This window comes from Sinohyriopsis cumingii, chromosome 8 (genome assembly GCF_028554795.1).
Source record: "Sinohyriopsis cumingii isolate HCF-2022 chromosome 8, ASM2855479v2, whole genome shotgun sequence".
Classification (NCBI taxonomy): Eukaryota; Metazoa; Mollusca; class Bivalvia; order Unionida; family Unionidae; genus Sinohyriopsis; species Sinohyriopsis cumingii.
This window is the reverse complement of record NC_142968.1, coordinates 114,790,935-114,816,692: the sequence shown is the minus strand read 5'-3', so window position 1 is coordinate 114,816,692 and position 25,758 is coordinate 114,790,935. Positions and strand designations below refer to the sequence as shown.

At 37.3% G+C, this 25,758-nt stretch overlaps 1 protein-coding gene across 1 annotated transcript; it reads right to left on the bottom strand.

Annotated features, from left to right (window-relative positions):
* Nucleotides 1-378: 378 nt before the first annotated feature.
* On the bottom strand, nt 379-25,442 carry LOC149794427 (chitin synthase chs-2-like). Its single transcript, XM_089968635.1, has 10 exons — nt 25,309-25,442; nt 22,494-23,623; nt 21,558-21,758; nt 17,791-17,870; nt 17,102-17,204; nt 9,557-9,713; nt 8,370-8,522; nt 7,628-7,763; nt 6,930-7,130; nt 379-3,439 (listed from the first exon to the last, which is right to left on the bottom strand). Exons 1-10 carry the CDS (start codon nt 25,372-25,374, stop codon nt 1,857-1,859), a joined length of 3,810 nt encoding a protein of 1,269 aa, XP_089824761.1. The 5' UTR covers nt 25,375-25,442; the 3' UTR covers nt 379-1,856.
* Between the last annotated feature and the right edge of the window lie 316 nt (nt 25,443-25,758).

Sequence of the window (25,758 nt, the reverse complement as noted above, 5' to 3'; positions counted from 1 at the left end):
TGTGGATTTTATTGTAATTCAAAACAGAATGTTCGTGTCCTACACAAGTACTTGATATCTTTCGCCTTACAGCTTTTCTAGAAACAACAAATTTTTAATTTGTGCCTTCGCCACTCGTTGAAGTATAAAGTTTGTGTACCACACGATGAAACAAAAATGGCATTTCTGCAAGAAAAGAAAGTATGCCTTATTGATTCAAGTTAGCTACTATCGTTGCGAACGCTCAATTGCTACTTGCAACCCAACCAAGGGATACGTTTTCTTTATAGAAGATAAAACAGACAAAACTTTATGAACACAATTCTTCTTTATTCTGTATACATTTCTCAAAAAGAAAAAGAAAAAGAAATGAAATAAAGAGCAAAAAAAAGAAAATTGCTCAAATCATTCACAGTAATAAATTTACCTGGTTCATATAAAGTGAACATATAAAAGTCGCATACACTCATTTAATTTCCAACCTTAACAAAAGGACTAGAAAATGCATATACTCAATATCAAAATAAAGTCATCAATTAATTAACTAATTAATCTTTCTGGACAGCTTCCAGCATCAATTTTTATTTGCACCATATGCTATTAACTAAAGAACGTCCTTGTTCTTTCCTCCTGTAAACATTTCTCAAAATGAAAAATAAAAATGACGTGAAAAAAATAGAAAAATTAAAGAGATTCAGTCGAATCTTTAACTGTTTCGTGCAGTAATGCACTGGGCACTGGTAATGTGAACAAAGAAAAGCAACACAAGCTCACATACTCATATATATTCCCAGCTTAATAAAAAAGCGAGAAAACGTATACATACAGTATAAAAAATTAAGCCATCTATAAAATGAATAGTTCTGGTTAACTTCCAGCATGAGATAAATATGTATTAGACAATAGTATATAATGACTTACGGGTGCATATGCATTTCTATGCCATCAGGTCAAAACTAAAACAAGACAAAACATCAAAGGTATTGATATTTTAAAAGTTCCCCAGTACCTTTGGTGTTAGATACCACGGTACCAATCCCTCTAAAACATCCTGGTAAAATGAGAAAACCAAGCAAAATTCAAAATAACTAAAATAATGCATTTTCTCTGCATATTAAAAGCAATAATCTGTCGGACTCAACAGGTCACACACCTACACAAAAAAAAATGCTATTAAACAGCGTTATCAGGACGAGAGATCATATCATTATAAAATATATGCGCACGTAATTCTTCATAATTCTGTGCTCAAACGTATGTGTGCCTCCTTCAGTGAGGAGCGAGAATGGTCACCCATTTACTAGGTTTTGCCGAAAGATTCGTAGGAATGGTTCTATAACTCGAACCAGGTTACTAAAAACGCACAACACTCTGACTGCCCACTTTCTGTACTTTTTTGATTTTCAACAGCTATGAGACAAAGCATCAAATAATTTTCAATCTTTGCACCAGTAGGGTACTCGACAAATGTTTTCTCGACGATAAAACAGAGTGAAAGATATTATTATGTCGGTACAATTGCTCAGTTCTGAAACGAAAGCAAGGAAAATATATTACGTTTTCTCCTTTCAATTGCTTAGTTGGTAAAATTCAATTTAAATACATGTAAAATTTAAACTCTAAACTCGGTGTATACACAAATGAGAATTCTGGAAATAATTCGTGACACCAACATTTGGAACCGTACAGAAAATAAAAGCCATACAAGTTTTGTCATGGAGAAACATTTCACGATTGATATCCCTCTGACCATAAACCTTTCCATAATCTAATAATTAGTCCTAAATTTTGTCGCCATTATGATCCGCTTATGAGCTGAACTCAAAGCACTTATTATCAAACCCAACACGCGAATTAACAGGTCCGTGTGTCCAACTTTAGGCTGACTTTAACAAAAATGCTCCTGATTTGACGTTTCTCTCGAATAATCTGTCGTACGATGTAGCTTTCGATAGTTCCTCGTATGTATTTGCGGTACGTTGGAGGCAGCTGTCGATATAATTCGAACTATCTTTTGGAATATTGTTAGTGGAATCATTAAGCATAAACTCGTGTTGAATTTCCTCGTAAATACGAGAGTCATCATCACTAGTATAAGAACTATCCTCCGTCTCAGCCAAGGGTTCTGCAATTTGTAGTTTTTTGCACATCCGAACGGCTTGTTTGAAGTCGAGACTTTTACCTCCACGGAACTTTCTATTTAAGATGCAAACGTATGACAGGAGATGAAGCAAAGTTCCAATTCGGTGAATCAGCATGGCAATAAACTGTATCAGCAGTATCAGCCCGAACGAACACAACATAAACAGTGATACTGGTTCATATTTTCCCAAGATATAAAAGCTTTCAAGCTGGTGCCGGTTCACCTCGAGTTGTAGCAAACCGACTGAAAACATGAGGTTTAATAATATGCATCCAAATATAATATTATTTCGTAGGATGACCAAATCTTTCTCGACCCTGATTCGCTGCTCTGTTTTTCTATCAAATGGATGCAGGTATTCATGTAACATAAAGTTCCAAAAAATCTCCTCCTTTGGGCTGATGTCCTCCACTGATCCTGCAGCAACCGGTTCCTGACTCATCCAGAATGGTTGTCTTCTAACCACTCCACTTCTTTCCGACTTTGAATTCCTTCTTCTAACACATTGCTGTCTTTGCTCTCCTTTTGCCATAACGACTGTGCAAACATCCTCAGTGCCGTCATTCATTTGGCTTACCGAGTCATCACCGCCATCCTGCACATCATCATCTTCATCATTGCTGCTCTCTAGTTTTGATACGATTTCCCGCGTCCCCCAAGAAATATTGTGTGCATTACACAGGCAATAAATAGTTAGGAGGATAAATGTTGCGGGCAATGTGAAGAAATAAAGAGGGCCATTGATCAAATTGCCAAATTCACTGGGATGAAATAAAGCCGATACCAATAAAATAAGACCCACTCCAATGAAAAAAGAAGTCATTGTAAATGGATTGTTATTTAAGATATCAATTATTGTTCCCAAGGTAACAATTTCCATGACAACCGTGAAGATAGCCGTAAAGACAATTGCAGCATTCATTTGAACACTTGAGTTGCACTTGACACAAATAATCATGAACAAAATAGCTGGTGCTAAGGAAAGAATGAAGGATACATTCAAACTGATTGAGAACACGTTACTGAAGGCGCCAGCAATCATCAAAATAACAGTTCCTGGAGCTAACAGCCTTGCAACTAGAGTTACGAAGAGATAGAATACAAATAGTATGCTGATATTGCTGTTTATCCTCGTTGTGAGGCGCCACGATGAAATTAGGTCGACTATATTTGACATGGCCGAAATAACCCAACGACGACGTTGGACAAGCATTTCGTTAAACGTTTCAGGGGCAAACGTGTAAGCCTCTGCGCTGGCGCAATAGTCGATTTTGTAGCCTTGCTGTAGTAAGAGTGTGCAAAGCCACCGATCTTCACCTGAAATGATATGAAAAACGAAATGTGACTTTGCGATTATATGTTGAAGAACAAAGTAGTAAAAGTGAAAAGTTCTAGTCCTACTATGGTGGCACTCCTCAGTTTCGTATTTTGCATGGGTTAGATTTTTAAAGAACAAGAATTTCCCCGGTCTTCCTCACTGGTTATACTGTCTATTTAAAAGGGCCTTAAATACCTTGGGTATTATTAAAAGAACTTTTAATTCCCTTTATTTTGGCGTATGATTGTTTTTTGTAAAATGTGCTGTAGAGTATACAGCTTGGCCTTACTTCTGATACGCACTTGCCAAAAATTTGCCAACTCCACCTGGTCAATTTCACTTCCTGGAGTAGGTTGTAAGGAACAGAGAGGATAACTTTTTGTTTGTAATTTATACATTGGTAATTCACTCAGTGCACTTTCAGACGCTGATAATATCTGGCAAAATTGGTTTCCTGTTTTAAAAACTGCTAAAGATGGCGTATTTTAGACTAATTCAACTGATTTTTCAAGCACGTGGGAACCGTCGATTTGGCTAGCTGTATGATTAGATCATGTACGATTTCCAGATGTACGATATCCAAAGAAAATTCATCAACAGACGTATGCCAATATTCTCTCCACTGTGCATGTTGCAGATGCAAACAACTTTGCTTTACATGTCACTCTCTCAGAAGATTATAATATCTAAGAGTGACCCCTATATTATTTAAGCCAATCCTTTTCAATGTTATACCAAGTTTGTTTGCAATTCTCTGGCATCTATGTAGTCATTTTATTCCACCCAAAGTTCGTGTACGAAATTTCTTAACATTGTAAAAATCAATCTGTGTTGTTTACTTCTGGTAAACACATGAAAGACTAAACCTTACTGAAGGCAGGGGCAAGACTTTGACACTCTGACGAGGAGAAATTTGAGCCAAGACATCTTCCTTTATGGAATTATTTCCTTTAATAAATAGTTCTCACGTCTAGACGATTTGGCAATTGAACACGTTTCTCCAAAGAGAATACAAGTTTTAACTCAGAGTTTTAGATTGAACAAACTATTCGCTAAAGAAGGAAACAGTTTCAACACAAAGTTTTAGACTGAACGCCTTTACGCTAGAGAGGATACGAGTTTTAACATATGGTTGTAGATTGGATGACTTTTCGCTTAAGAGGATACGAGTTTTAATAAATGGTTGTAGATTGGGTGACTTTTCGCTAGAGAGGATACCAGTTTTAACATAGGGTTTTAGTTAAGTGTGAAAACAACAGGTAGTCGGAAACAATGAACAACTGTTAAAACTGTTGTGTTGTTTTTATTCGTATACGACAATATCGTTTGAATTTTTACTAACTCATTTTAACAAAGTTTTTTTGCAACTTGTCCCATTAGTCCCATTAGTATTTACTTCAACTTTTCAGAATGTAGTTATAATTCTCACTTACAACAAAAAAGACATCAAGCATAATATTTTACATGCAATGCACAGATTTGTCCATAAGCATACGCAGACAAAACAAATTCGCACATTTAATGAATTAAGTGAAATGACAGCCAATTTCGTGAAACAGGCAATTTGTTTTCAGTGGTGTAATACAAGTATCAGATCGATTTCATAAATAGCAATCGTAATACTAAACTGTACACATATGGGCACCTGCTATTCAATATCATGTGAAAGTATCCTGTAATTTACCAAACTCTACACCAAAATTCTTAATTATTGCAAAGCTTCTGCTTTCATATCAGGTTTATAAATATAGATAATGATTAGGCAAAAGTTATCAAATTTTCGCACGTGAATCATTTGCATGCTGAAATGCTTGTTATGAGTATCCATTAGAGAAATCATTGAAAATTGTACAGAGAAACTATGGAATATTTTCGTAAAGCTATATATAGGCCTATAAACCCGTAAAGCTATATATAGGCCTATAAAATCGTTGTTGTTGTTGTAGGGTTTAATGCCATTTCTCAGCACAAGATAGGCTATACATGGCGGCCAGTATAACTGGTGGAGGAAGAACCCTGGAAAACCCAGGGAAGAACCACCGACCCACGAGAAGCTACTGGCAGGCTTTCCCACGTACCCACGCTAGCCGAGCCTTGGACTCGAACCCACGCAGACAGAGGTGAGATGGCAGTGATCCGGAACGGTGAACGCTTTAGACTACTCGGCCACTCGGGGCCCCTATACAATCGTAAAGCTATATATAGGCCTATGAACTCGTAAAGCTATATATATAGGCCTATAAACTCGCAAAGCTATATATATAGGCCTACAAACTTGTAAAGCTATATATATATATATATGCATATAAACTCGTAAAGCTATATATATATGCATATAAACTCGTAAAGCTATATATATAGGCCTATAAACTCGTCAAGCTATATATATAGGCCTATGAACTCGTAAAGCAATATATAGGCCTATGAACTCGTAAAGCTATATATAGGCCTATGAACTCGTAAAGCTATATATAGGCATATAAACTCGTAAAGCTATGGTTATGTATGCCTATATTTTTGAAACTCCTGGTACACGTTTTTATTTTTGTAATTTTTATTTATGGCTGTAAATTGAAGCGAGTTTATCTTTAGTTAGATTTTGCCTGCGTGACTAGGGTCCGTTTTAGAAATATTATGAGCGTAAAATTACATACGATCCATGAATAGACGATTATGTATATCTTGACAATTACTTATAATAAGCATAATAAGACTTGCAGACGACTTTGGGTTAATTTCTCATTGGCTGTGGTTTTCAGACGGTTCTAAAGGAATTAATTTCCCATTGGATGGGCTAGGTCACATGAATAGGTATTTCGAAATATTTATTGAGTAGTATAATCTGTCACATGCGGATATGTTATGAAATATAGTCGTAATAGCTGGTGTATATAAGAAGAGGACTGAGCAATTAGATTCATTTCCACTTTGGAGTCATTCTTATTTCTTGTGTTCCTGTTGTATCATCAATATGTATGCTTTATTTAGATATTATTTTACAGGGGGAAAAACATTTGTTTGGACTGCTCGTTGAAAATGGAAAGTGCTCATTTTTGGGGATCATAATATTATTCTAGAACTATTGTGAATTATTCAAACGAGATCTGAACGACTTCACGATTCTTGGCGGACCAGTGCATTTCCGGTTCTGAAGTTAATGCGGAACGTTTCAGTCTTTTGGACTTTAATATAACTCTTTCATGGTTATTTTGGATTCACTTCATGCATGACCTGAAAAATTAGATCTAATTATTTCTTAAACAGGAAAGATTTTCAAATTTTTAAAATACGAGTTTCACGCCTATAGACCGAAGATTTATGCAAGATATCACGCACTGTAATTCCCGTAGCTACGCTCTTCACACACACACACACACACACACACACACACACACACACACACACACACACGCACACACACACACGCACGCGCACACACACACACACACACACACACACACACACACACACACACACACACACACCTACCTTGTTCATACTGCAGGAAATGCCGTGCCTCCGTAGGTTTTGTGTTGTATGTGCTCAGTACATTGTCGTCTATGAGGGCTGATGCACGGTACAGGGAGAAACATCCAGGCGAGTAAGCAACACAACCGAATACGTGCTCTGCAGTTTTCTGTAACCAGTGGCATATGGCATACTCATACTGCTGGTACCAGATAACAGGACCTTGAAAGAGATTAAAGATCAACAAGACTCGCTAAATGAAAGGAGCAGAGGAGTCTTGTCACTATTTGGTATCACAAATAATAAAATGATAACGTCTTGCCGCCGTTGTGTGTGTGTGTGTGTGTGTGTGTGTGTGTGTGTGTGTGTGTGTGTGTGTGTGGCGCACATATAAAAGGTTGCAGTGAAAATCCGACGCGTTTTACTTTTCACCTTGAAAACTTGTGTCAATACTGGCGTACATAATAGTTTTCACTAACAGTGAGCACCTACTTCATGATGAAAGAATATTTCACTGGGAAATGAGGAACGCTATGTAACACGGCCTGGCTTTGCGGAACTGATTTACCTCTGTCCATGTGGGGTATCAAATTCTGGAACGACTTAAAAAAATAAAACAACATTATCCCACCTACCTGCCAGTTTACCTAATTAGTACCTACTAGTCATCTTACACAAATTATCAATCTCTTTATTTACATCTGAGTTATGTGACTTGCCTGATCCTACAGGATGAATTCTGCCACCAACGGCACCAACATTACGGTCACGCTTCATACGGTCGAGCAGGAGATGTAGGGACTCCGGAGAGAACTCCACATCACCATCCAGAGCCAGAATAAATGTGTTGCTGCACTACATCAATGAGGAAAAATCTAATTACTACTATTACTGTCACACACTTTGGTAAAGTGTTTTCGACGTTTATATACATTTAATAGATACAATGACGACTATTCTTTAAAAGCTTTATCGGGATATTAATAAAGCGCAATATATATATATTATCTGGCCTACAAGTAAACATGTTTACCTCTGTTAATAATGATATGAATATTTAATCCATAGAGAAATATTAGCTAGGTATGATGTTGTTTACAAAATAAATGCCACTAGTCAGGTGGGCCGTAAACTTGATTGCGGACCAACGTCAATCATGCAATATCGATATACATAACATATAATCTCATGCTCTCTCTCTTTCTGTGTGTGTCTGTGTATATATGTATATATGTAAACATACATACATACATACATACATACATACACATACATACATACATACATACATACATACATACATACATACATACATACATACATACATACATATGCAGGAAAGGAAAGCCGTAGGCGAACTTTAAATGATGCCATTTTCGCATCACGATCCTGGGGCTTTTTAGAAAAGAGTTCGCGAAAAAGGAACAATATTAAACATATGATAAGTAGAAATATAGTTACCTGCTTAATGACGTCTTGGGGAAGTATGTTGAGGAACGAGCTACGAGGCCATCGCTTCACTCTCCGTTTCTGTTTCTCCTGCTGTTCGAAAACTTCCCCGGCCGTTTTGTCTTGAAACATCAGTAAACCAAGGAGGTAGTACAGATACATTATCTAGGAATATATTCACATTGTGTTGATATTTCCATGGATTTGTGCAGTACATTATCTATGATCATATTTACACTACACTTTGTTGACATTTACAGGGATTTTTATAGGTACAACATCTATGAACACGTTCAAAGTGGATTGATATTTACAGGATTTTTATATGTACATTATCTCGGAACATGCTCAACGTGTGTTGATATTTGCACGAATTTTACAGGTATATAATCTAGGAAAGTTGACTGTGCTGCTCTTTACAGGAATTTTTACGGGTAAAAATTGTGACCAAATCCCAGTGCAAAATAACTTAAAATCATACAGAATTGCCGCATTCAGCAATTTCCCCAAATACAATTTTTATTTCCAGTTGATGAAGGATCCATGTTCTTTCCCAAATAATATATGATGAGATTACACTTGATTTTTTCCTCTCAATTCTTTCACCATCAACTTTCAAAACAAATTTAACCTGGTATTAACTAATAATATTAATACGAAGGCAAATAAAATGACTATCCGTTTACGTTAAAAAAGCAATATGTCAAGCTGTGTCTGGAAAGCAGATAATTTCCAATAAAATATTGGATTTCCAGGTTATCTTAAAAATAAGATTTACTAATTTGTTGCGACATTATACAAGATATGAACGTTTTAATATTAGATGCATAAACGAAACATGCTGATGTCAGATAATACAAGAGGTAAAAGTTGGAAAACATGCCGAATTAAATCCGTTATAATCTATAGCAATGCATAGTATGGTAATCATGCGTTGTAGAAGTAATGCTATTTAGGTGTCCGATTCGCGATGAAAAGGGTTCGAGGTCAAATGGAATAGACTTGGGTTGTTACTTTTTCTTTTATTTATGGGGTTGGGTGATAATATTTCTTTGTTAGTGATGGCTGGGGGGGGGGGCTCATTGTTTCTTAATTTTTTGTTGTTTGGAGGGGAGGGCTAGAATATTGACACTCGAGCATATTTACTGCACTGCAGCATAATTCGTGCTGGTTAAAATTTGGTTCTTTGTTTTAATTACCTGTGACCACCTCTTCCTGCCCCTAACCTTGTACCTGTCCTTCAGATGGACCACCATTTTGGAACCTCCCGGCATGCACCACGTCAGCCTGCCGCCATGTGGGGTGCTCGTCTTGACAGGACACCGGTTCCAGTCGATATCACCTTTGGCAACAGACCTAGTTTTAGACACTACAATTCGTGAACATTTTTTCATTTTTTTACAATAAAAGGTTTTGTCAAAAATTAAGCATTTAATTCAAATTTCTTTGTTTCATGCCTCGTGCAGCATCTTTTAAGAAAAAATATTTTTGTTTGAATTTCGGCTGATCTAATTTGTGAAGCTATTTAAGTTTTATTCCAATAATTCATTTCATCAAAAGACACAGAAGGGTGCATCTTCTGTTGTCATAGAGAAAGGCTTATTTTTCCCTGCGCGTACCCACTTTTGCTTCTAGTCTCTTTCCTTCTACCCCAGTCTGCTGATTATTTTCATGCCTCCTAAATAACCATCCCTTTTGTTTCATCTTTCTCTAAAATTATTTCTATAAAAGACATCATTTGGTCTGTCAGCGTTTCAGCGAATAAAATGTTCTGAAACATAACACATGAGCACCCAAACGCCCTACGATCACGTGAGGTGACAAAGGAACATGAAATCGAGCTATCATTTCATTATATACAAGGAATTCCTACATGCCAGAATGCGTCGTAAACGTCGCACAGTAGGCACACGGAGTATGCAAGCTTACTAATATCACAGTGACTTGCCAGTACCGCAAGTGTTTATAACCCAGTTAGAACGTACTAAATTGGAACCTGCCTAATCTTGCTCATGAATATTCTTGATCCTTGCTCTTTGTGGCCTTAAAATTATGCAACGAATTATATATATGGTGTGTTATGTATATCTATATTATGTGCTTAACTTTTGTCCATAATTGTAAGTTATAAACAGAATTTTATTATAGCTAACTTTTGTCCATGATTGTAGGTTGTACTAGTAAAAAGTGTTCACTAGCAATTGAGTTCAAGGCCAATGGTATTTACAATTAGACTAGATTCATTTCAACGAGATTCTTTCACATTCATTTACGTCGCCGGTTACGTGAAAATGTCTCTTGATAGAGAGTTGATAAACAAACATTTCATTCCTGTTTGAGATCGATATATGGAAATCTGTTCTGTGATCAGAGTTGGACATTGTGAACGCATTCAAAAACATTCTGGGTTTCATCATTGTGGTATATCAGGGCATTCAAGTCTATTGGAATTCATTCGGAACATTCTATATTCTTCGACTTGCGTAGGGCAATTATGATTCTTTGGAACCTATTTCACAATTTTCAAGTGCCTTTATAATTTTCACTCTGTTCGTTTCACTTTCTTTCTGTTATATATATTAGTACATAATTTTTTAGCAAAAGTAATAAGATTGAAATTTCTCTAAATTGTATTAAAAGTAATTTTTTCATTAAATTATATTGAAAGTAATTTTCTATTAAAATAGATTGAGATTAAATCTATTTATTTCGGTATTACAATTATATACTATTTAATAAAGATTGCGCCCTTATGAGCAAAAGACAAAAATCTCTATACATTGCCATTGTATCATAAGTCAGCGAAAAACTACACTCGATAAGTTGTGAGATAGAAGAACTAGACAAATTCCAAAGATTCCTTCTAGATGGGTAAATGAGCTGATCTGGTAAAATTGTCTACCTAATGACGTACATAGACCCAGACGATAGTCTGTAAGGAACGATGGAGCCTCACTTTGAGATTCTGGCGAATCACAAGAACTAGACGTATGTCCATATTTGGTCATTTCCTAAGAAAGTGGTATAAATAGCGTCGATCCGCGGACACGCCAGTCCATTCGTCAGAAACTCTAAAAGGCTTGTGAAGTTACAAGTAAGATTATCGTCTATGTACAGTTTTTTATATAGTATAAGGACTTTTAGTGTTAAGATGTTAATCTAACATCAGTACGTTGCAGTATTTTTTTTTACTATTCTTTAATATAATGTATTGGAAAGTTTAATTGTTTGAAGAACTTATATTTACTTGTAATTATATTATTGATTGTAGTATAAAAAAACAACGTTCGCTACCAACTTCATACTTAGTAATAATCTAGAAATAAATTAATCTTTAAATAATAGAGTTTGATATGTTGAAATTTTAGATTAAATTCTGTAAAATATATTTCCGCTACATGATTGCGGTATTAGTCTGAAATATTGAATTTTAGATTCTTTAGCTATCGTAAATTTATTCGATATTTAATTATCTGAATTATATTCTGAAAGGCAGAAATTATACAATGTATGATGTTGGTAAGTGAAAGAATATCGTAGTTTTATATGTATCTCTTATATCCGTAATTTAAGTTTATGAGGATTGATATTGGAATGTTGATATTGGAATGTAATTTTATATGTTGAGTATTTCAATAAAGAATCAATTCGTCAGAAACTCAAAGAGGCTTGTGTCGTTACAGTCGATTCCGAAGTACCCTCGCATCGCCATATTCCCCGGATGCAGCCATATCTTCGTTGTCAAATTGACACCTCTTTCAAGAGAGTTTGAACCTCTTCTTCCTCCTTTATATCTCTCCCTATCGGGTTATGGGAACAGCTTGACCAAGCGTTTATGAGACGAACACTCTCGTAAAAGCTGGTGGAGAATAAAACGAAGTGGAAAATATCATGAATAATGGTGTCACCCCACATAATTACAACCTACGGAACAGACTCGCCCCGCAGCTCTTACAGCCATCAGACTTTACACCGCCCAGCTACGCCACATCAACCACAGAAGCGACAGCACCATCCTCTTCACAAGGTAGATCTCTGATTTAAAACAGCGTCACTCCTATTGGACGGTGCAGCAGCTATCTATACTTCGCCAGTGACAATCTACCCACCACTGATCACCTCGCACACGATTTTTAACCAGCTCCACAGGTACCTTGACCACACCTACTTTAGCGCCAGTGATTCAACCTCCATCTGACCTCGGTTCAACTGACCTAACGCCGCCAGCGCCCACTCTAGCACCCGTGACCCAGCACACAACTGATTTCACCACAACAACGTTCGAAAACCCTAGCCAGATAAAAGCATCGCTTAAGACAGTTTCACAAGTGCTTGTGACTCCGAAAAGTACTCTTTTCACGACAAACCCACTGAACATTACACCAACTTTTCCTACTGTGTTAGAAACTAGAGCATTCACGGTTCAGCCGTATAGTTCAGTGCATGTCACTTTAAACCCGCCAGTAGATTTTTCTAGGAGTGATACTATTTTTGGAAACAACAGATTCTCGCAAATAGGCATGTCTTCTTCTATCAAATTAGATGTTTTTAATGGTGATCAGTCTCAGAATCCTGTTAAATTTGTTGTTGTTGCTGGCAAGCTTTCTCACATACCCACATTGGCTGAATCCGAGACTCGAACCCACACAGACAGAGGTGAGATGGCAGTGATCCGTAACGGACAGCGATTTAGACCACTTGGCCACTCGGGGCCCCATCCTGTTAAATAGATCATTTTATACAATGGGCTAAGTTTTATGAACTATCAGAAGCTAAAGTTTTGAATGCTGTTCCTTTTCATCTTCAGGGGCATGCTAAAATATGGTACGATACCTTACCAGATACTGTTACAAAACAATTGGCACGCTCTAGTCACAGCCTTTAAATATAGATTTCACAATGACGGTGTCGTTTTAGATTTATCAATTTCGCAAACTCAGTAAGGGTCTTCTGAAACAGTTATGGACTATCTAAGTCGCCTTTTGCAAATTTCACTCATTACTTTTACTAAAACATTCTGTCCTATATATATATATATATATATATATATATATATATATATATATATATATATATATATATATATATATATATATATATATATATATATATATATATATATATATATTTAAAACCATGAATTGTACAGATGACGAACACTGAACACCACGATTTTCTCTCCTGTAACAAATCAATTTAATAAATCTCGATAGCTTTGCTGCAATCTTATTGTGCAGATCTGTCGCCTAATCGAGTACATCGCTGACTCAGTACTACCCCATCTGAGAGGGGTTATCATAATAGTTTTGCACTTCTGACTCCTCAGCCTCTGTATCATTTCTAGTACTAAGAACGTGGGTTGGTAGGCAAAAGACCACAACCCCTCCAAATGATGGAAAGTGTGTTCGTGGCTAACAGTTCTGGGTCCGGAGCCAGAGATACGAAAGTGAGCAGTTTGTGATTCTACCTTAGTGCACACAAAAAATATCTATTAATGGATGCCCGTAAAGCGCACAAATTCTATGGAAGACAGATTGATATAGTGACCAGTTGGTATCTGGAGCTTTCTAAACAGAGTCAGTCAGGTCATGGAATCTGCCGGAAATGTGTCTGATTTGCATATTGATATTCAACTGGGAGCATCAACGCAAATCAGAACGCACATATCAGGTAATTTGTCTCTCCCGCCCCCTCTGAGTAGGTAGTTCACTACCTTCGAATTGTCCGAATGATTATGACCGTGTCCTCTTGCGCCTCTAAAAGCTAAACATGTCGAAGCCTGTCAACAGGTGAACTCTCCAACCGTGCGTACTGGCATCCGTACATACTGTAACTTCCGGCTGGGAAATTTCCAGAGGAAACCTTAGTTGCAACAAAGACGAGGAAATGATGCTACCTCGTTTGAGATTTTGACCATCTGATCTAGTGGACTGGAATAGGGGCGCCATTGAACCAGCAAAGTCGTATGTAGGAAGCGTATTACAAGATGACCCAGCTGAATCAGATCCGCTGCCGCCCGAGGAGTTGCAAACACTCTCTCGCTGTCATTCACTTCCTGCTGGAAATGAAACCATACAGTTCAACTATAGGTACCACACGAGCATGGGGGAGTCGTGCAAGATTGAGATCTGTGGTAAATTCCATACACATGGAGGTAAATCAGTGGGATATAATGGAGAATGGGCTTTTCTCAATTCAATAGAAAGCAAAGATGACTAAAAAAGGAATAGGAGATCGTTCCTGCCCACGACAAGATTAAAACACAGTATGTTTCTGGAGGATGTCGTCCAAATACATCCCCGTCGATGTGGATAAAGTGGACAGAAACAAGGCGACGACACTGTTCATAATCTTTCTAAGCGCCCAATGGATGATGTCAAGACCGAATGGAAGAGCTCGAAACTGATAAATAATCCCTCAAGATGCGAATGAATTTCCGCGATACCAGGTGGATCTTTGTAAAAGTCCAATGGCTGATGTTTGGACCGAATGGAAGATCTAGAACCTGTTAAATAACCCCTCAAGATGCGAGTGAATTTCCGCGATGCCGGGTGGATACGAGCGTGAAAAAGTATGCATCGGTCAGATCGCAACTTACGGCAAATTCGTCTAGTCTGACACAAAGTCGGATAGATCGTGCTGTTTCCATCTTGAATTTTGGCAGAACTATGTATTGGTTGAGATGACTTAGGCGGATGATTGACCTGGGTTTGCCTTTGGCCTTTAACACGAGGAAAAGCCTGAAATAAAATCCTCGGAGGTTATGCTTTCCAAACAATCTCCACCTCCGCTTCTGATTAATGACCAGATCTACTGCTATACAATTTCATGCTTCTCTGACTTGGACCGCATATCCGCCATGAGCAGGATGAACAAAATAGAGCGAAACAACAACGATTGAAATGCAGTAGTCTGGCGCCAAACCATAGGTTGTCTATAGGTTGGTCGGGGTGGCGAGCCAACGGTGAAAGTCATGAGGCATGTTGAACCTTTGTTTCTTGCCCCCTTGGCTTGATGCCTCCCGACATTTGATTGGAATCCAGGATCAGTGATTGGCAGTAAATGGTCCCTCATCTTCGATCATCTCTCCTTTGAAGTTGAGATTGATTGGACTTATACGATACTTGAGACTGAAATACAAGTGGAGATGAAAGTCTGAGCTACCCGTCTCCACACATTTTTGATTTTTCCGCACTTAGCAGTGGCCACCTAAAAGGTGTCTTTAGCAATGTCGGGGGATGATGTGGCTTACAGGATGTCAAACGCATGCGTTTCGTCGCAATAAATCCAAGTTAGCAGAGGCAGTCGAAGCATTAGCAGAGGAATGATGTGCTGTTCAGTTGATGGCTTTAGCAATTCTAGCCGTCGACTCCCAGGCATGATGATTACGTTTGACTGCTCCGTGCGAGACATGACTTGTATCACGCTTTCACAGGCCAGTTCACCCAGTTTCCTCTGAACAGATTGCACATACAATGCATGTCCCTGATGATGTGCACTTTGTGGCCTTGAACGTTTTACTATTGGAACATTTCGTCATCATCAAAAGGAAAAAAACAATGGATAAATGAAAAAACTTTAATGTGGTAAGAAGTTGCAATATAATAACCATGAGCGAAAAGCTCGTAGTGAGTGCAAAAACATGACCAACAACAAGCATCAACAATGCCGTGTTGTAGCAGATGGTCTAAATAAACTAAGTCCACGAATGCAAACAATTTATATATAAATTGGCCCAAATCAAAACACAATGTATATCATCACCTGTAGCATATTCTTTACTACACAAAATTCCGGAATGGATTGTCGAAATCCACGAAGAAAGCAAAGAATTTACGGGAGATCTACAGTACAATGTCGTCTGTACTGTAATGAAAGTTTAAACTATCTGACGTCGCCAAGGAGAGATAATTTGGCAGAGTTACGGCACATTATGGATGAAATTGAAAAAGAAAATACCACCTTCGTTTTGGGGGGATGGCTGGATTCGGGAGGTAGCAAGCTTCTTTTCCTAGCATCAGTGTGATTGGGGAAGGTATTTGTGAAGGACCAATAGAGACTGCATCATGTAGTAAAAACTTCTACACTAAATACCGACTTTGTAGATAACAATAATTTACAAGGTTTACTTAGATCTTAGGATTAAAACCCAGTAACGAACAGTAGCAAGAATTAAAGGGGGTAAATGGAAGGGTTGGGAGGGTTTTTTATTTTATTTTTTCGTCTTTATAATATATAGATTGCTAATACTAAAATTTATCACCTTTCTGATGTTGTTGGATTCAAGAGGCATCGGAGCTCTTTGTTAACGTTAATGTGATCGAGGAATATATTCGAACCAGAAAGCATCTCGTCTCGAGGGGACCCGAGTGGCTGAGTGGTCTAAAGCGCTATCCATTACGGATCACTGCCATCTCACCTCTGTCTGCGTGGGTTCGAGTCTCGGATTCGGCTAATGTGGGTATGTGAGAAAGCTTGCCAGTAGCTTCTCGTGGGTCGGTGGTTCTTTCCGAGTTTTTTTCGGGTTCTTCCTCCGCCATTAATACTGGCCGCCATGTACAGCCTATCGTGTGCTGAAAAATGGCGTTAAACCCTACAACAACAACAGCAACAACAACAATCTTTTCTCGATGTCTTATATTATCGCATTGATTATGCTAAAGATTATGCTAAACTTTACATTGTTGCCAGGTTACTGCTTTACCTTCATTTGTCTCAAAAACATTATCAAATGTTATACTTACGCCGCTGCCAATTCAATGCAGTCTGTCAGTTGTTTAACGTACGAGTTCAAGACAGGCTTGCCTCCACTATTTGTCTCAAAAGCATCATCAAATATTAGATGAACTGAAAAATATTTTGAAAAACTGTAGACATTAGTATCCATTCAAATAAGAACCTGGCCTACAGAAATTATTTTTAAAATGTAGTCATCAGTATCCATTCAAATAGGAGCCTGGCCCATATAAATTATTAAGTCTTCTTTTTTCTGCGGTCAGCCAAATTTAAAAGCGATTTCAAAATTTTCCTCCTTACATTTGAGGCTTAGTTAATATTTTCTTTATTTAATGCGCTGCCAGTACTTTATAAATGTAATCCAGTGCTGAGGACCCTCAAGTAATGCAGCAAAAAGTCGTTTACGCGACATTAATATTTCTTCATATACTATGTATAATGTCACCAGCACTGAGACTATAGGAACATCACCTTGAAGGACTACATGTAGCACAGACTGGCCACTCTACTATAAAAAAAAAAGCATCCATCCATCCATCTATCCATACACACACACACACACACACACACACACACACACACACAGATGCATGCATGCATGCATGCATATATATACATACACACACCCACACACCCACACACATACACACATCTTGTTAACGATTCTTTGCTATATAGATGTTTGTCTTTTACTCACATTCAATATTAAATTTATCTAGATCCGTGGTCAAAAGTTGTCGCTCTGCCTGGCGACTCGCTGCCCGATGTGCATCCAATCTGCAAATACGATTTTGTGAAGAAAGTATTTCTCGTATTAATTCCACATAGCATAGCAATACGTAAAACGTATTTCTAATATTCGTTCCATACAACATAATAATACGATTTTCAGTCCCCCCCACCTCTTTGTTTTTTTTTTGTTGTTGTTGTTTTGAATAGACACAAGTCCTTTGGATTGCCTAGACTGAAGCCATAGATATTCATATCTTAAAAACTAGTCTGCCTAACTGTATTAGCAAACACATATTAACAATCTTTATCACCGTATGCCTTTGCACCAGCTTGTCTTTGCGAACAAGATTGTGTTGTTGCTGTTACTATTATTATTATTATTATTATTATTATTATTATAACAAACAATGTATATGTGTATTTGATGTACAGCGATATATACACTGCCTGCATGGAGAAGATTACACAAGTGAACATTTGACATGAAAATTGTATGAAATGAATTATAAGTAATAGTATAAGCCAGGAATGGCCTGCAGAGAGTGTCGTTTTGAATTAATAAGTAAAATGCTTATAGTGAATGTCATATTGAATTACGGAGTGTCAAGTTGCTTTATTAAGAGACCCGCTTAGAATTACTACGAAATCTGTTTACACAGTGCGTCATGTTGCCTTATTAAGGGAGCTGTTTACAGAGTCATATGGCTTTATTGAGGAGCTATTTACAGAGAGTGCCTTATTACACTGATAAAGAAGCAGCTTACAAAGAGTCATACTACATTATTAACGGAGCTGCTGACAGAAAGTGTATTATTAGGGAAACTGTTCCATCTTGTATTATTAACGGAGATGCTTACAGAGAGTGACATACTGCATTATTAAGGGAACTGCTTACTGAAAAATGTATGCTGCATTATTAATTGAACTGCTTACGGAGAGTGTTATATAGCATCATTAAGGAAGCCGCTTACAGAGGGTGTTATACCGCATTAAGGAACCTGCAGGGTGTGTCATTATGCCTTACTAAGGGAGCTGCTTACGGAGAATGTTATACTGGAATAAGGGACCTGTAGAGATTAGCAAAGAACAGTAATACTGGCGCGCCTGACAGTGTGTCATATAAAGAGAACTGCTTACAGACAGTCATATAACACTGTTAAGAGAACTGCTTACAGACAGTCATATAACACTGTTAAGAGAACTGTTTATAAAGCATCATACTGAATTGAAAAGCAAGCTGTTTTCAGGCGGTGTCATTCTGCATCATTAAGGGAATTGTTTACAGAGTGTCATAGTGCACTATTAATGAAGCAGCTTACATGGAGTGTTATCTTGCATTAAGAAAACTGCTTACAATCAAATTGCATCATTATGCTAGCTTCTTACATACAGTGTCATATTACATTATTATGATAGCTGCTTGCTTACAGTGTCATATTGGATTATAATAACTACTTACTTAATGTCATATTACATTTTTACGCTAGCTCCTTACATAAGGTGTCGTACTGCATTATTATGCTAGCTGCTTACTTACAGTGTCATATTGCATTATTATGCTAACTGATTACTTAAAGTGTCATATATAGCATTATTATTCTAACTGCTCACTTAAGTCTCTTATTGCATTTTTACACTAGTTGCTTACATATACGGTGTCATTATTATGCTAGCTGCTTACTTACAGTGTCATATTGCATTATTATGCCACCTGCTTACTTACAGAGTCATATTGCATTATTGTGTTAGCTGCTTATATAGTGACAAAATGCATTTTTATGCTAGCTGCTTACATAGTGCCATATTGCATTATTGTGCTAAATGCTTACTTACAGTGTCATATTGCATTATTATGCTACCTGCTTACTTACAGGGTCATATTGCATTTTTATGCTAGCTGCTTATTTACAGTGGCATATTGTATTAATATTCTAGCTGCTTACTTACAGTGGCATATTACATTATTATGCTAGCTGCTTGTTTACAGTGGCATATTGCATTAATATTCCAGCTGCTTACTTACAGTGGCATATTGCATTATTTTGCTAGCTGCTTATTTACAGTTGCATATTGCATTAATATTCTAGCTGCTTACTTACAGTGGCATATTACATTAATATTCTAGCTGCTTACTTACAGTGGCATATTACATTATTTTGCTAGCTGCTTACTTACTGTGGCATATTACATTATTATGCTAGCTGCTTACATGCAATGTCATATTTTATTATTAACGGAGCTGCGTAGGTTTCATCTCAAATTAAACCCAGTTTTAGACTACTTATCACATAATGTTATTCTTTGCTTAATGGATCGCCAGACCCACTTACATTTTGCTCGCTGAGGAAACAAAGAAAGTGAAACAAAAACGAAATGCCACAAATTTTATGCGAGCTCAATGATGTAAAGTAGTTTTTACTAATGGGAACTAATAACAGATCACACCTTCAATATAAAAGAAATTAAAATCTATATCAGTTACTTGAATGTACATTATTCTTACTTGTATATTAGGCTATGCGCCAATTTTACATCATGTACATAATGGAATCAATAATCGATGATGCCAACTTTTTTATATAAGAGGATGGGATCAAAGTTTATCCACCTGATGAAAACAAAATCCACAAGGTGGCGCAGTTTTCACTGTATTCTACCCTCACCGATAACTACAAATCCTCTATGTAGACAGCCTGTTTATATCAATCTTGGACGTTCCAACAGTATGTGACGTTGCAATTTATTTGCATGTTATTTCAAAGGAGTGGAAAAACTTATATGGCATGACGTTATGACGCTAACAAACAGAAACGTTATATGTTAAATGCAGAAACCTCACTGCGCTGCTAAAGTAAATTTCCTTACAACAAATTTACACCGTTATACAGATGTGCAAAACCTTCTCTGCATGATAACAAGTATCCTCACTAAATGTGTCAAGGTCACACCCTCACCGTTGGAAATATTTCTGCTTTGATATCTACCAAAATATACGACTGCTCCGTGACCTAGTGGTTAGAGCGTCCGCCTTGGATGCGGGAGGTCGGGGGTTCGATCCCCGGCCGAGTCATATCAAAGACTTACAAAAATGGTACTGACAGCTTCCTCGCTTGGCGCTCAGCATTACGATGTTAGTGTTAGGACTGGTCGGCCTGGTGTCAGGATAATGTGACTGGGTGGGACATCACGCTACATTTCTGCGACATGATGCCCCAGTGCTAGACATCACTATAAACTGCCACACTGCAGACATCGTAGCGATATGACTGAAATTTTTAAAGATACCTTAAAAATCCAGATCACACACACATTCTAAAATATATGTTGAAAATGCATGCCAGTAGTAGACAAACGAAGGAAAAATTACCCTAGTATATTGTTTTTGGGTTGAACGCCATTTTTCAGCTATACATGGCGGCTGGTATAAATGGTCGAGGAAGAATTCGGGAAAACCCCGGAAAGAACCACCGACCTACGAGAAGCTACTGGTAAGCTTTCTCACATACCCACCTTTGCTGAAACTGAGACTTGAACCCTTGCAGACAGAGGTGAGATGGCAATGATCCGTAAAGGTGAGCACTTTAGACCACTTGGCCACTCGGGGCCCCCCAGCATATTATTAATACATTCGTTAAATTCATCCGTTATGCGCATAATAAAACAAAGAAATATAAGCAAGCACGGTTATGGAAAAGCAGTTCAGTAACAGTGATTATAGTTCTGAGAACGAACCTAAACAAGGACTTCAGCAATTCCAGCATCTCTCGTCTGGTTTCGTGCCAAAAGGTGGCGCACACGTATACCATGGGTGTAACACCATCGGAGTTAGCTCCCCCTGACCACTCATACTGTCTCTCGCTGATGTCATTCCTCCTGGAGAGCAGCAGGGATACGTCAGTAGATATGCTGCTCTTGAGTGGTTCGATAAACAAGCTACAAGATAAACAAAATTAGACTTTTATCACCTAATGTTCTTTTGTATTAGCCTCATAACTTCATGCCATGTACAAGACATTTTCAAAAAATAGTCGATGGTATAAATTATACATTCGAATAAAACGGAGACGTGTATGTAAAAACGTAGTGAAGTAAACTAGCATAATCATTTCAATAGGAAATAATAAAGATGCTCTTGTAAATGTCTCTCGTTAAAATATAAGGAAATTCAGAAAATAGAATTGCCGTTAAGGCATGGCATTTGATTTTAATACTAGTTTTAAGTTATCATTAAGATATACTTTCACCAGGTTAAATATTATTTTAAAAGGGGAATGAAGGAAACATTGGTGATATACATCACAACTCTTACAAGTCGGGTCCAACTGCACACTACAGAGACCCAGATCTACTGGCTTATACTGCGCCGGCAGATCTGGATTGTGAAATTTGTTAGGATTAATCATTAGAACAAACAACATAGACCTTGCTCTGCAGGCGCATTACGCTACAGCAGGTCAGGATATTTGTTGATTGCAGTTTGCCTGGACTTGTAAGCGAGTATAGACGGTATGTCTTTTATATTGTTTTTTATGTTTCCAATGGGCGCAACAAGGGCATAAAATACATAAAAAGAAACTTATTCGAGCAAACGAGGCCTGCACTAGAATAGATCCTGCGAATATCTTATAAAATTTTCGTTTTCGATTTTCATCAATATTTTCTATTTACCTTGTCATTTTCGCCATTCGCTCACATCTCGGTAACCAAGTGTGGTATGTAAGGAAAAACATGGACAACCAAAGAAATGATCCACACACGACTGGCAGTAGAAGTTTCTCCATCTCATCAATAGGACACAGGAAGTCAAGAATCTGCAGATCAAGAGCACCGAAGCCTGCGTTGCACTTTTGAAAGACGATAAATAAGGTTAACGGTGTCACCAGCAAGAGAGGAATACAAAACGAGAAGATTTGCATTTGCAGCTGACAGGCTAATCCACTAAAGTGAGCACACAATATAGACGAGGCGATATGAGAAACTGTCAAGCCATTTTGAACCAAGAAATCTTTAATGTCATCTAGCAAAATATCCTGAAAGTATCCACGGCTGTCTTGATGCTGATGTTCTGTTTGCATTTGGGATCCGACAGTATTTGGAATCGTCCCGTTGTTCTTCGACTCAGAGATTATATCGTTTCTTCCTTCTTCCACGGTTCTCTTAATGCTACCTTCAACAGAATAAGGTAAAACTGATTTTGCGCTCATGTTTTTTAGTGCATTGATACCCAAATTCTTGACATCCGTGATTCCAGAATTCCAAACCATGTTCCCGGCGACTTCATTTGAATTCCAATTTCTGCTCTCTATGTCCGAAAATACCACAAATATAGCCACTGCGTAAAGACTAATTTTGAATGGAATTAGGATAAGATGAGTAGTCGTCCTCGTTTTCCTCAACACTTTCTTATAATACTCAAAATAAAATATAAAATTTCCGATTTTGACGTCACGAAATACAAAGTTTTCCCACCATGTAAAAGATATCAGTATCAAGGCTACTGGAATACTCCACCCCCAAAATATTTTATTGCCTCGTTCCATGTGTTGATTCACGGAGCTCATTAAAACCAGACCACCACACTGAATCAGAAATGTTAGAGAAGATAAAATTAGAAAAAGCCATCTGAATAAAAGCTTTCGACCCCTTGATTTTAAAATATTGTCAAGCACTGTGAGCAATGCGGGAGCACTTGCCAAATTTATTAACAGTATAATGCTTCCAAATGAATCCATCTGTGGTAGAATGCCAAAAACAAGAAGAGCTGTACCGGCAACGGGAGGAAGCTCAATCAGAAAAACCTGCGATGAAAATTATAAATGATAATTAGTTTATTAAACAATCGTCCTTTTGATCTTCTAATTTACTCAACCCCACCCAACATCCATCACACTACCAGGACCCACTGGTTCCATGGATGATTTAGAGACTTGCGACAATTGTACATATGGACAAACCCATTTCAGCATATTTCAAGTTTTGAAGTATACATCTTAAAAGACACAGGAGATTTTACGTGGTACTATGTACTTACTAATGGACGGGGATGATGTATCCCCACGAAATCTTAAGAAAAATATGCCTCGCATGCTTGAAAGAAAGCAGAAATTCATTTTGTTTTTTCCAGACAGAACCTATACACTCACCTCCATTATGTTTGTGGCATGGTGCAATCATAAATTGTCCACTGGCGAACGAGTGGTCTAAGTCGCAAACCTTTACAGATCACCCATCTCTCACCTCTGCTTGAGGATTGAGTCTCAGACTCGGCCAAAATGGTTATGTGAGAAAGCTATCCAGTAGCTTCGCATGAGTAGGTGGTTATTTCCGGGATTTTTCCGGGTTCTTCCTACAACAGATAAACTGACCGCCATGTATAGCCTATGATGTGATGAAAACTGATCATAATGAAAAACCAAAACAATAACAATTATAATTACCTGCTTTCTTAATAAAAATGAAGGAACCATGTGATATAACCGCCACCCCGATCCATTTGAAGTTTTCATCTAATGGATTATTTTATCCCTCTTTCGGACCTTAAATGGAGGGATAACTGCTACAAGAAACTAAACTTCAATGCTATTGTAACCTGCATATAATTCATTTATTCCTGCATGAAAGGTTGGTCACTATGACTCCCCCCATCCCCCCACTGGGGATTTCTAACTTTACAAGGAACATTCTAACCAAGTTAGAAAGAACTTAAGTCATGACAAGAAAAAGCAACCTTAAAAACTGGGGTTATAGTAAATAACGAAATTATTAGTGAAAGTAATGTAGGTCACTGTAACCCAATTCCCCTTGGTACATGCACAAAATGATGCAATGAGCACATTGACCAAGTTCCATACATGTGTCTTTCAAAAAGCTAAAGTTAATGGCAGGAACGCACAACCTTGTATAAGGATATATTTATTGGAAGAAAAAATAAGAACAAAGTCATTGATATTGTTCTTACCGAGGCAATGCCACCTTTGCCAAGTTGTATGACGACAAGATACTTAAAGATGTATTGAAAAACAAGAAAACAGATGGTGCACAATGTGACTGACACGAGTGAGGACGAGGTTCACAACGCCATGACTCATCTGTTCCTAGTGAAGGTGAGCTAAAATTGTCGCATACAACATGAAGCGAATGGGAGATGCTTTAATTGTACACAAGGAAAAACAATGAATTGCATAAAAAGAGCAAACTATACGGCCTCGTTTAAGATTAACGCAAGCATGTGTGCAAAAATCAACAAAATATTCTCAAACTTTTCAAGGCATAAAATTCAAGAAGCTTTAATGGAATCCCAATGCTTACTACAACTGCTTTTAAACCATTATTTCTGTCAAAATATACTTCTTAGACATTTTATCACGAAACTGACGCAAGATTGAACTTGTGTCGTCAATTTGTACTAGGACTTGTCAAAAAGATTGAAAGAAGGAAAGATTTCCATCTGTAAGTTTGCCTCTGGCCTTAGAATGTAATTTACCAGAAAAATCGTTCCGAATTTGAGCCATCTCTGCCGACGCACCAAGGTCCCAACAACAGCCGTCATCCACGTAAGACCAAGAGGTACAGTCAGACAAGCAAAAATATTCCACTTGGCACTTTCTCTTTTCTCTGGGTTCTATAACATACATACATACATACATACATACATACATACATACATATATATATATATATATATATATATATATATATATATATATATATATATATATATATATATATATATATATATATATATATATATATATATATATATATATATATTGTGTGTGTGTGTATGTATGCATGTATGTATGTGTATATATATATATATATGTGTGTGTGTGTGTGTATGTATGTATGTATGTATGTATGTATATATATATATATATATATATATATATATATATATATATATATATATATATATATATATATATATATATAT